Source organism: Delphinus delphis, chromosome 4 (genome assembly GCF_949987515.2).
Source record: "Delphinus delphis chromosome 4, mDelDel1.2, whole genome shotgun sequence".
NCBI classification, from domain to species: Eukaryota; Metazoa; Chordata; class Mammalia; order Artiodactyla; family Delphinidae; genus Delphinus; species Delphinus delphis.
In genome coordinates this window covers 107,647,020-107,658,872 of record NC_082686.1, presented here as the reverse complement: position 1 = coordinate 107,658,872, position 11,853 = coordinate 107,647,020, and the positions used below count along the sequence as shown (strand labels likewise).

The window sequence follows — 11,853 nt, the reverse complement described above, 5'->3', positions numbered from 1 at the left end:
AATTTTCTTTGATTTTGACCAGGGCCTCTCCCCCCGCCCGACACACACACATATATGGCGATTATATGAATTTAACGTAGTGTATGTTCCTCCACCGCTGAAAAATTATTCAACAGACTCACCATCCAGGGCATTTTACAATCCAGAAAATATGGAAAATTCACAGGTGGTGTGTATTTTAGAGGTGAGTACATGGTGCTCCGAAAGCTCCATGAGGACAGGCAAGGTGTCTTGGCTGATCAGGGCTGTAGTCTAAGCCTACAGTTCACCCGGCATGCAATAGGCACTCGACAAATTTGTTGAATGAATAAACAAGTCTCTACCGTGTTTGTGGCCTTTAAGACACATATACGTGCTTCTACTGTCAAAACCCAAAGCTAGGTTTCCCTTCTGCAATGCTGAGAATGTTTCCCGTGAAACAGGAATGCGTGCAACCAGGTCGGGCAATCGCAGGCCATGGTGCGCCGCAGGGCCTGCCTGTGCGGAACGGGGCGGGCGACCCCGTCTGGCCGCAACGGCCATAGCAGCTGATTGCCTCCTCTCGGGGTCGGTGGCGTCAGGGGTAGGAGGCCTCTAGTGAGGAGGCAAATAAACAAAGCCAACCGCACAGAAACGGGTTGTTCCGTTTCACATCCTCCCTCGGGTGCCTGAGTTTCCTCCGAACAAAGTGACCCTTCATCTGTCTGCAGGTAGGTGGAGCCCGCCGCACGGTGCGAACCTCCCCTCCTCACAGCCACGCGATCCCAGACGCTTGCGGACGTAGACCCTCCGGGGCCCAGCTGGCGGCGAAAGGACACGCCCCCTCCAGGGAGCACGGGGCCGCTGCACGCACACCTCGAGCGCGCCTCCCCGCGAGTAAGCGCGCATGCGCACGCGGGGCGGGCCGCCTACCCGTCACCCACTGAGCTCCTGGTTCCCTCACCCCACCCCAGCCCCCCTGCCTCTCAGGCTCCGCCTCCGCGACGGGGCTGCCGAGAGGAGGCGACCGGAAGCCACTTTAAAGCAGAGCTCGAGGTGACAGGCGAGCGAGCCGGGTCGGGAGTGCAGTCGCGGTTTTCTGCGCTCCCGGCGGCGGAATGGCCCGAGCGCCGCTCGCCGCGTCTCACGCCTGCGACCCCTAGACTCCCGAGCCCGTCCCCCACGCCCACCCCCACATACCCCCTCCCCCCCCCCCCCGGCGCGAACAGTGTAAGCCGGCGGCACCGCGACTCGGCTCCTGTGGTCCGTTTTCTCAGGCTGCCTGTTCAGGTAAAGGGCTCCGGGTGGGCTCTGAGGGGCCGAAGAGGGACCCTCGCTGGGAAGGCGGGCGCGGAAGGGGTCGCCGGCCTCGCTGCCGGCTTTCACGGATCCGGGGTGAGTGCTGTTTAGACTGCCTTTTTGTACTGAATTCACTCGGATCCCGTCAATATCAGGACGGCATTGGTTTACACTTCTTAGTCACTTCGGGCCTCTGGCAGGTGTATAAATTGGAGTTAATTCGCTGAAGGGTTTAGTCTGGGGCGCCGGCGTCTCCCCATTCCCACTGGGTCGGGGAGACTCGGGGGTGCGTCTGTGCGGTTGCCCCCGCTGGGCAGACCCTGCGCGCTCTGGGGCGCAGATCGAGGGGGAGGGCACGGCCGCTGAGAGGAGCCTTCCGGAGGACCCGTGTTCCGGCTGCAGCCCAGAAGTTTGAAAGCTGATTTCAGTTTAACTTTGAAGTCGTCGCCTTCCTCCCCGCCGGCCCGAGAAGCGCCCGCCGCGTTTCCCCGGCTCTTCTCGGGTCGAGCCTCCGAGCCTCGCAGGACGGTCTTCGCGGGAAGGTCGGTCGAGGAGAGAAAGAAATTAACTGTGGAAGGCGCCACGAGTGGCTTCTGGAAGGGAGGGCAGCCAGGGCGGGAGTCTCTCGTTGGGTGGGAGGAGGCTGGCCCGGGAGTGTGAGGGCAGGCGGGGGCAGGATGCTCGGGAACACACGGGATGGGCCGCGTTGCGCGGAGTTGGTGCGGCCCGGGGGCCCGAGCTGAGCAAACTACCGCGGCCGGCAGGAGGCGTCGCTCGGACCCGAGCGTTGCGCTGCGCCCGGCCGGAGTGCTGAGTTTGGAGCAGGCAGTTTCCCCGGATGGTGCGAGGGGGGTCGGGAGTGCGCGAGAACCGGGGGCATCACGAGGTGAAGGGTAGAGCGGTAGGTCGCCTACAGCGGGGACTGGAGGAAGGTGTCCTTCCAATCTTTATTTCTCTGTTATGCAAACTAATTGAGGAACTAGGTTCTAGTGACTTCCCCACTCCAGCCACTCCTCCAGTTCTCTGCCCCTTTCTCGGTTTTATTTCTGAGGTTGACAGAGGGCAAAAATAGGAAAAGTTGTGGCGTGTGTGTATGCACCCGTATAAATGAACTGGGTTTCGTCTGTTTTGCCTTGATTGGGTGTGATAGGAGTGGTGTGTGTGTGTGTGTGCGCGCGCGTGTGGGGGAAGGCACAGGCCGGTTTGGTGTGGTGAAGAGGGAATACCACAATCTGTGCCAATTGTGCCTTGAGGCAAGAGCACCAAATGATGAATAATAACGCCTGGTTTGGCTGCTTTCCAGTTGATTTATGTCTTATGTCAAGTCTCTCCGTCTTCATGAAGCTTTCCCTAACAATGCCAGCTCACATTGAACTTTCCTTTTTCTACCTTTTTTTTGTACTTACTGTGTGCATTAAAACCTTGTTCTAAAAAAAAAAAACTTTGTTATATACTGTGTTTTTACTTTTTTTGAGTTTGATCATTAAGCACTTTTTACAAATGTACATTTATGAATCTCTCCAATTAGTTCTTTTTAATATTCATTTTTCTGGGTACTCAGTTTTATCATTTTGTTGCTATTGTTGACTCATAAAGCCTCACAGAACTAGGCATTTAATAGGTGCTTTTTCTTCAGTAATTCAGCAAAAAAATATTGTGGAGCACCCACTATGTGCATTGTGCCAGGCACTGTACTGGGTACCTGGGATGCATACTTGATGAAGTCACGAGTCCTTGCATCAAAGATTTCTTTCAGTCTGTTGGACAAGGGAGAAGATTAATTGCTCATCACCACCCCTTTACCACCTGGCACAATGCTCAGTAAATATTTTCAGAATTAGTTAATGAATGCTAGATTGTGGAGGAGACACCATTCATCATTTTACAAAGTTTTCTTTGCTTTTTACTTTAAGTTCCAGTTTCTTTCAAGGGGTCTGATTCTTTGAAGAAAGCACTTTTTTAGTCACTGAGTAGTTCTTTAGGGATCTGAAATTTGGTGGGTTTTTTTTTCTTGTGTTATTTTTCTATGCCTTCATTTGTCTTTTTGAAAAAATGCATATATGTAACTTTTCTGAAGAGAAGGAGGCCCCTTTCTGTATTAGGAAGTTGTGTTTGGTTTCTAAAACAGTGTGCAATGGTTGTTGGTGATGTAGCTTCTGTTACTAACAAGCCCTGATATTCTTCTTCCAGTAGTGGTTATGTTTGGGGATTGCAAAAGTAGACCCTTAACATCCTTGGGGAATATATTGGCAGTTTCTGAATCTAGAAATGCTTCAGTAGGCTTTCTCCCATATAATATTTCGATTGAGAAGCCCCTGTTTCCTGAGTATATCCTTATACCCCAAATTCACTCACAGTTAACTTTGCAGTTTTTCCTGCGTTTGACAAACTTTTTTTTTTAACAAAGAAATAGTTTTTGTCACCTCATGAGATAGGCAATACATAAACAACTGTGAAGAGAACCACAAAGCAGTAGAGATGTGGTTTCCCCACTGTCATTAGATGCACTTATTTCTACCCCTCACCCTCCACCCCATTCTAGACTTACTGTAAACATTCATACCCCAGCAGAATTACAAGTCGTATATTAAGTCCACAAATAAATGTCAAGAGCCTATTGGAAGATACTATCTCTCTCTCACCTTATCTGTTGTGGGCTTTTGAATAACCTTGGCTGCTTTGGAGCCTTGATTTCTCAGTAAAATTTAAAACTGACCTGTAAAGGTGAAATACAGTATAAGAGGAATGATTTCAGGGACTTAGAGACTAGAACAAAACACGTTGATGAATGAATAGGATTCGGTTGTTGTCAGCTTGTAAATGATATTCTTTCTTTTCCTGGTAGGATTTTTTAGACTGAGGAGCAATTGGAGCTAATCCACATCATGGAAATGGAAACCACCGAACCTGAGCCAGACTGTGTAGTGCAGCCTCCCTCTCCTCCTGATGACTTTTCATGCCAAATGAGACTCTCTGAGAAGATCACTCCATTGAAGACTTGTTTTAAGAAAAAGGATCAGAAGAGATTGGGAGCCGGAACCCTGAGGTCTTTGAGACCAATATTAAATACTTTGTTAGAATCTGGCTCACTTGATGGGGTTTTTAGACCTAGAAATCAGAGTGCAGAAGAGAGCAGCTTACATGAATCTATGGTGAAAAAACCTTTGGAAATCAATCCATCGTGTCCACCAGCAGAAGACAGTATGTCTGTCCTGATTCCTGATGGAACAAATGTCGGGGGCCAGATACCAGAAGCCCATCCTACCACTGATGATCCTGAACAAGTGGTTCCAATCCAGGATCATAGCTTTCCACCAGAAACCATCAGTGGGACAGTGGCAGATTCTACAGCAGGGCACTTCCAGGCTGACCTTTTGCACCCAGTTTCAAGTGATGTTCCTGCTAGTCCTGACTGCATAGACAAAGTCACGGATTACGTTCCAGGGGTTTTCCAAGACAACAGTTTTACAATCCAGTACATTTTGGATACCAGTGATAAGTTGAATACTGAGCTCTTTCAGGACAAAAGTGAAGAGGCCTCCCTTGACCTTGTGTTTGAGCTGGTGAACCAGCTACAGTACCACACTCACCAAGAGAACGGAATTGAAATTTGCATGGACTTTTTGCAAGGCACTTGTATTTATGGCAGGGATTGTTTGAAGCACCACACGGTCTTGCCATATCATTGGCAGATCAAGAGGACAACTACTCAAAAGTGGCAGAGTGTATCCAATGATTCCCAGGAGCACTTGGAAAGATTTTACTGTAACCCAGAGAATGATAGAATGAGAATGAAGTATGGGTATGTATTTATAACTACTTTAAAGCTATTATTAAATCCTATAGAGAAGGTAAAGAGGCTTTAGTAGGGTAGTTTCTTTCAGTAGTAACCTAACAGGTTTTTTTTTTTTTCTACTGTTATTCTTTTGGCTGTATGCTATCCTGATTTTTCATGGCAGTTGAATGCAGGCTATTTATCTAACCAGACAATGAAGGTTTTATGATTTGAACAATTCAAATGTCACTCTGTGCAATATGTGTGTGACTGAGAAGTTGCATATACATTGAGTGTTGTGAATCAAATACTATTTTAATCATACAGGAGAGCTTGCTTTTGAAAGAAAATCCATGGAGAATCTTATAAATTACGAATGCCTAATTTATCTAATTTTAAAGTTTTGTATATTGAGTAGTTCCTGTTTTTTAAAGGAAAATAGTATTATTTGGAGATTTTTGTGGCCCTCTTTACATTTTGAATAGTCCAAACAATTTTTCTGTGAATGATTCCGAAGTACCTCCCAAACTTCTGAATCATGCCCAAACATGTTAAATCTTTTTTAGTTTCCTTAAAGCTTTTTACCATTAATTTTATTATTCTGTTTATCTTACAGATAAAATAAATTGTTCCACAACTCAGGGTATTTTTTTAAACCTGAAAGAGTCTTACAACAGTGAGTGAAGGGAAAATTTATGTTAATGGACATATTTGTTTGTCATTTACATAAAAGAAGTTATTCTCATGTTTTTGTAGGCAAGATATGTATATAAATAATTTGGTTCTTTTATGGATGTCCAAGCATTATGTACTGATAGGGAACTGAGATTTCCACATCTCAGTTCTTCTTTAATGAACTTGAAAGTGGAGAAAATAATACTTGCACATGTAAAGTTGCTAGTGCAAAAATGGCTGTATAATAAGCATTGATCTTTATATTCCTAAGTTGTTTCTTCTGTAGTATAAAGGGACTTAAAATAGTAGGCTGACCATCCTAACCCAGAAGTTCGGGAGAAAAACTTTGTGGAGGGTCATCTTTGTTCACAAATAAGTCAGGTTACACTACCCAAGTGTCTGGAGAGTTAGAAGGCAAATGGTGGCAGTGAACCATTTTCATGTTGTCTAATTCTATTAGTTTTGATGTTAACCTTCTGTGTTCTAACAGTGCCAGAGCGTTGTTGGCATTACAGTAACCTGGTCTTTGTTTAACTTCTCTTGCTCCCATTTAGTATTAGCTAGGTGGTTTTCTTTGAATATTTCAGTTGTATAGTACACAGATCTATGTGTGTTTTTAGCAACTTAATTACCATGAGACTGGAATTTTGCGTCTTGTGTTTCAAAAGCGACATATGGAACAAGATGAGAAACAATATAAAGCCCAAGTTTAAAGGCGTTATTATGTAGAAGACCTCTTCGGATAAAAGTAAAGCTTATATCAAAAATGTAGTTCTCCTGATCATAAATGCATTCTCTTGATAATGTAAATGCATTCAAGATTCTGTCTTGCTTGGGTAGCAAAATTCTCAGATCCTGTAACAAAGCTAAGTACTTCTGACTTATTCTTTTTAGCCAGCATTGGAAGAGAGAAAAATGTTTTCCATTTTGTCTTAAAAATCTTTTTAATAAGGTATTGTCCAAAATCTCTGTTGCCCATGAGCTAGCAATTCTGATTGGTATGTCAAGGGTAATTAATTTTATATACTCTCAAAGCCACGCTAATCCTTCCATCTCCAGATTGCAAAACTGTGCAGAACAGTGGCCTCCCACTTCACTCTTATAAAGCAAATTTCCAGTCTGCTAAGTACTTCAGCATCTTGGTACATTAAGTTTCTCTGTTTGAATCGCTCAGGAAGAAACTAGCAGGATTATTGTCCAACACATTACGTTCTGTTACCTTGAGCAAGGCAAGACAGATATTTTGATTCCCAGAAAATCCAGGAACTCTTATGATAGCAGCACACTGAGTATTTTATCCTTTGGTAAAATTTCTTTGCTGAAGAATAGACACAGATAAAAGTCCATACGCATTCATTGTTGGATCAGTTATAAAGTAGTTGCAGTGACTGCTTGATTTCCAGATCAGTTTTAAGGAAGTAAATTAGTGTTTATTTGACACTTGAGAGGAGCAGTATGAGTGAATTATTATACGTGGTTCTGCCCTGATAAAAATGGCAAAAAGTATTAACAGTTAATTACTAGTAAAGTGAAGTTCTTTGTGGACTACAGTAAGAAATGTTATAAGATTGTAGATAGCTAAATGTCAAAAATTAGGCTTTTGGGAAGTTGACCTGTAGTCATTGCAACCTGGTTTTCCTTGTATTCCAAAGCGATGTTGTGTTTCCTGGCAACAAGATGCAGATAACGGCATGTTGAGCCTTGCTGAGAGATTCACAAACAAGCTGGAGCAGCCCAGGTTCACATGGTTACCACATTATTTGGCTAAAGCTATTAATCTCTGTGGTCAGGCCTGTAAAGCTGGTCTATCTGTGCAGATTGCACATAACCAGGAAGTGTGTGTTCAGCTGTGTATATGCCCAAGTCGAACCAGTCTTTAGATTCAGGAATAATGAATGGCAGTTGTTTATCCCACTTGTTTTCAGCAGTTTATATGACTTGGTAAATCATTATTATATACTATACCCATAATAGTTCATTGTGTGGAACTTGGGGAAAGTTCATAGTACTGAGTCTCTAGCAGAGACAAAAGTTCATAGTTTCAAACTGTGTAGATAAAATTCTTTGGTTTTTGCAAATGGATTTAACATCTAATTTAATCCAAATTAGATGTGCAGTGTTCATTTTATTCTCAAGAGTGAATGGAAGGAAAGTTGAGCTAGATAAGTTCACAGGTGCCTTCCAACTCCTTAGTCAAGATGCTTAGATACTAAAAACACATGTAAAAACAGGATTTTAATAATAAAAGTGCCTACTTGGTTCATTATAATGAAATTATTTTAATTACTCTTTTCCAATTTTGCCTTCACCCCAAATTATACCATTCCACTTTGCTTTCTCATTCCTTTTGTACATCTGCAAAATCAACTGGAAAGTAGTTGTATGTATGAACTCCCCATATTTAGATGCTAAGGCTTTTGCACACGGGATGGGCTTTGGAGAATTTCCAAATTCCAGATAAGCAGTTAAGAAAACAACAATCGAATGTTGTGTTTTCCATTAAGAAAACATAGTCTCTGACAGTTTAGGCACTCATCCTTAGTAGAAAATGATATTAAATGGCAGGACTAAGCAGTTTTAAAAGGGTCTCGGTAGCTGTGCGGAATACTGTTGTGGATAATTGAAATTGTGGAGGATGTGCAAATCTCCCTTTAGCAACTGCGACCACCATAGGTTTTCACATTACATTCATTTTAAAGTGTGCCAGAATAGTCTTCTAGTTATTATCGCCCATAAGGAAGAGGCACTGTGCTGACCTTATTTTGTAGGTAATTTCACCTACTGTGAAAATATGACCAGTGATTATTTCTAATTCTGAATTTCCTGCAAAGGGGGGAGGATGAAGAAGAAAGTTGCAAGCTCTGACTCCATGGTTAATTTTTCTCAGAAGACAGTGTTCTTTTCCCCTCTTTAGAATTAAAGCTTATTGATAAAAAAGGAGTTTAAATTTTATAGCTTAAGCCTAGAGTGTTGTCATAGTCTTAGCTAATTAGTTTTGAGTGATTTTGATTGCTGGTGGCTCTTAGAAGTTTTTGTTGTTTTAAAAACTGTCCAAGGGACAATACCATTAGAAGACTTCACAGTAACTCTGAAAGAAGACAAGGAGAATTGCATATTAGTGATAATAAAGAGCATATGCTGTTCATTTCTATATGACTTGCAGAGTAGATTATCTAAAGTAGAGCAAGCTCCTGACTGAACTCTACTGGAATAGTTAAATTAGCCAAGTTAGCTCTGGCCTGCACAGCTGTGATGATGTATGAACTAACTCATTATGTGTTATTGATAATACTGGAGAGAGGAGAACAGCTGAAACTTACTATGCCTTGTGACTTTCTGGTATTTCTTGAATATACACAGCTGGATGAGTTTGAATTTATTTTAAAAATTCCTGCCTAAGAGAAAGCAAGAGCCCCATAAGCAAGAACTGTGTTTGAAGTGACTTTCAAAATAATGTGCCTTGTGCTTTAGGAGAGAGCAATCCAGTGAATTATTTTCTGTACCTCTTTATGATGCTATTTACATATGAAATAAAACTAATTGGCTTCTGTCTATACTAATCCAGGGAAGTTAATGGGTCTGTGTAGAGCTGTCATGGGAATCAATAGCAATCATTCATTTATTCCCTTTCTAAGCAGATTAGACTTTTTGAAGCAGCTGTCACCTGGCTTCAGGTTGGGGTCAGTCTGTTCCTGATATATTCATGGTAATGAAAATGAAGCTTGCAAAGATGTGTAACTTTTAAATCAGACAGTTGGAGGAGATAACTTACAACGTTATCTCACAGTTCCTAAAAATAATTGCGTGATACATTCATTATACATTTTATTGTTGAGTTGACTCTAAAGCTTTTACTTTTTATTGTAAATAAACAGAAAAAAATAACTCCATTCAGCGTTTAAAACTTCATTCTGCATATGTGAACGTGCAAAAAATGCAACTTTTGACTGATTACTGTGCTCCTGTAAAACTACTTCCATTGTTACACTAGAATTTCTAGATTCTAGATTTGCATTCTACCGTAAAACAAAGGTAAATTCATAAATTCCATCTGTGTGCATCTTTGATCTTAGTGATCCTTAGTTTCATATTGGGTTTGGGGGGGCTATTTCTAAAGGGTGTAAAGCAGTATGTAGCCCTTACAAACCTTGACTACTTATGGAATTCTACTAAAATCCAGCCATTTGAGATGGTGACTGTTTTCCTATGGCCTCTTATATCTCATCCCCTGATTTGAGACCACCAGATTCTGCATCCTTTGTCTGATGGTAATAATTTTGATCACATTTAAAATAGGACCTGAGATCCTCTTAACCTAGGTCATCAGCCTTTGATAATTACCAGTATCCTGTTTGTGAGTTGTAGTTGCCTTTTTGTGGAAGGAAAGCTTAAGTACTTTTGAGTTACAAGATGATTCTTGATTATCCTGGAACAACTTTCTGTAAGGCTGGTTCAAATTGAACACTGATAAGTTTTGTAAGAAACTCCCTTTGTAAAAGCAGTAGAGTTTCTCTTTTAAATAAGTCTGAGAGTCTTAAGCTAAAAGGAAGTGAATATGAATGATATTTGTATCTTTGGAAGATACCAGAGTGCTGAGGATTGAGCCATTTTGTGTTTCATTCTGGGCTTGAAATCGTTAGGTAATAGCTTAAGCCCTTGAGGTAAACTGTACTTTGCAACACCATAAACAGAAACTGTACAAAAGAATAAAATATTTCTAATTAAAGTTCATTTCTAGGAGCAAACAAGTCATGTTTTTAAATATGAAGGAACTCCCTTAACAAAACCAAATATTATTTTTGTATTTATGGCAGTGCTTTCTAGGGATCAGGGATCATACTGCACAGACTGGCCTCTATTTAAAATCCCTGTAAGTGTTAAACGTAATCCAGCCCAGTCCCCAACACATTAACTGAAAGCCTCAAATTTCTAATGTAGATGAATTCCTTGTTAATAGGGGGATTTTAAATTACAAGGGATAGGTTCTGAAATACATTTTGAAATCTTTGAAAATAAAGGATTTTACGTAAAAATAAATTCCACTTATTTAGCTTGGTAGTTTGATATATATTTGATTTGTGCAAAAGATAGTATTGCAGTCTTGTTCTGAATAAATATGACTAATTCTGTGATCAGGCACTCAAATTTTAGAAGTTGCTTGTATTAATAAACTTCTGATTATGAAAATTCCAATTTTCCTTGCTGACCTGTCCAGTCGCTGTTGCTAAGACAAGCATAGAAGGGAGTTAACTGAGCATTCCTATTTGCCGTGACCACACCGCAAAATGTGTCTGTCTCCTCCATCTTTCTCTGCTATTGCTGTTTACTTACTGGTAACACCCACTTGACCAGTAAAGAACCTTTGCATGGTCATCACAATGAAAGGATAAGCATGTATGAGAGTGGGAATGCTAGAGCAAGTGTTTCTTTTCACATTCTACAGAAACCAGTGATTTGCGAGTATGTGTGCCACAAAATGTTGTGTAAGGAGTGTATTAGAATCCCTCGTGACAAAGTTATCTGAGAGAGAGATCGAGAAATTTGTATTCCTTATGCAAATAGATATCCTTTGTTTTGGTGCTATTGCTTCTGAGCTTAAGGAAGAATTTGTGAATAGTCTTATGTTGAAGCTTAGCACTTCTCATAAAGATTGGAAAATGTTTAGTTTAAGCCACATTTACTGGAATTTCTCTTTATTACATTAATTTTTTGTTTCCTTTTCGGATTAAGACATTCTTAAACTGTCCCTCTCATTTGACATATAGCCATAGAGTTTGTGTGACTTTCTTTGCTCTAGGTTTTTACCAGCACTGAATAGTCAGGGAAGAATGACAGGGGTAGGGGTCCCAGGGTGAACTTTGCTTGCAGTGTAGTACATGTGCTTTCAGAATCTTGCCTGCACCCTGTGATCTTCAAAGCTCCTGCAGCTGATCTGGGCATAGGGAGGGCAAATGGCACAAAATACTTTAAGTAATTTCCTGCTGCGGTTTGTCTTTGGTTTCTGACTGTCACCTGGCTTCGCTCTTTCATTTCCAGGCATTGTGAGAATAAAAATAAGCACAGGAGAAATACCAGGTTTGCCTTCCGAGGTAATAAAAGAAAGACATCGTTGAATGGGGGGGGGGGTAGAGTATGTGAAACAGGAG

The 11,853-nt window shown here is 41.8% G+C and overlaps 1 protein-coding gene across 3 annotated transcripts in view; it reads left to right on the top strand.

Annotated features, from left to right (window-relative positions):
* The first annotated feature begins 1,157 nt into the window (after window positions 1-1,157).
* TIPARP (TCDD inducible poly(ADP-ribose) polymerase) overlaps window positions 1,158-11,853 on the top strand; it is a 28,878-nt gene continuing 18,182 nt past the window's right edge. The window contains exons 1-2 of one of the 3 annotated variants that reach the window (XM_060011246.1): window positions 1,158-1,248; window positions 4,103-5,059. In XM_060011246.1, coding sequence (XP_059867229.1) covers window positions 4,143-5,059 — 917 coding nt within the window. In that variant the 5' untranslated portion in view covers window positions 1,158-1,248; window positions 4,103-4,142. Of the gene's footprint in view, window positions 1,354-3,959; window positions 5,060-11,853 lie in introns of those variants that run through there. The other 2 variants (XM_060011245.1, XM_060011247.1) reach the window with 2 other exon arrangements.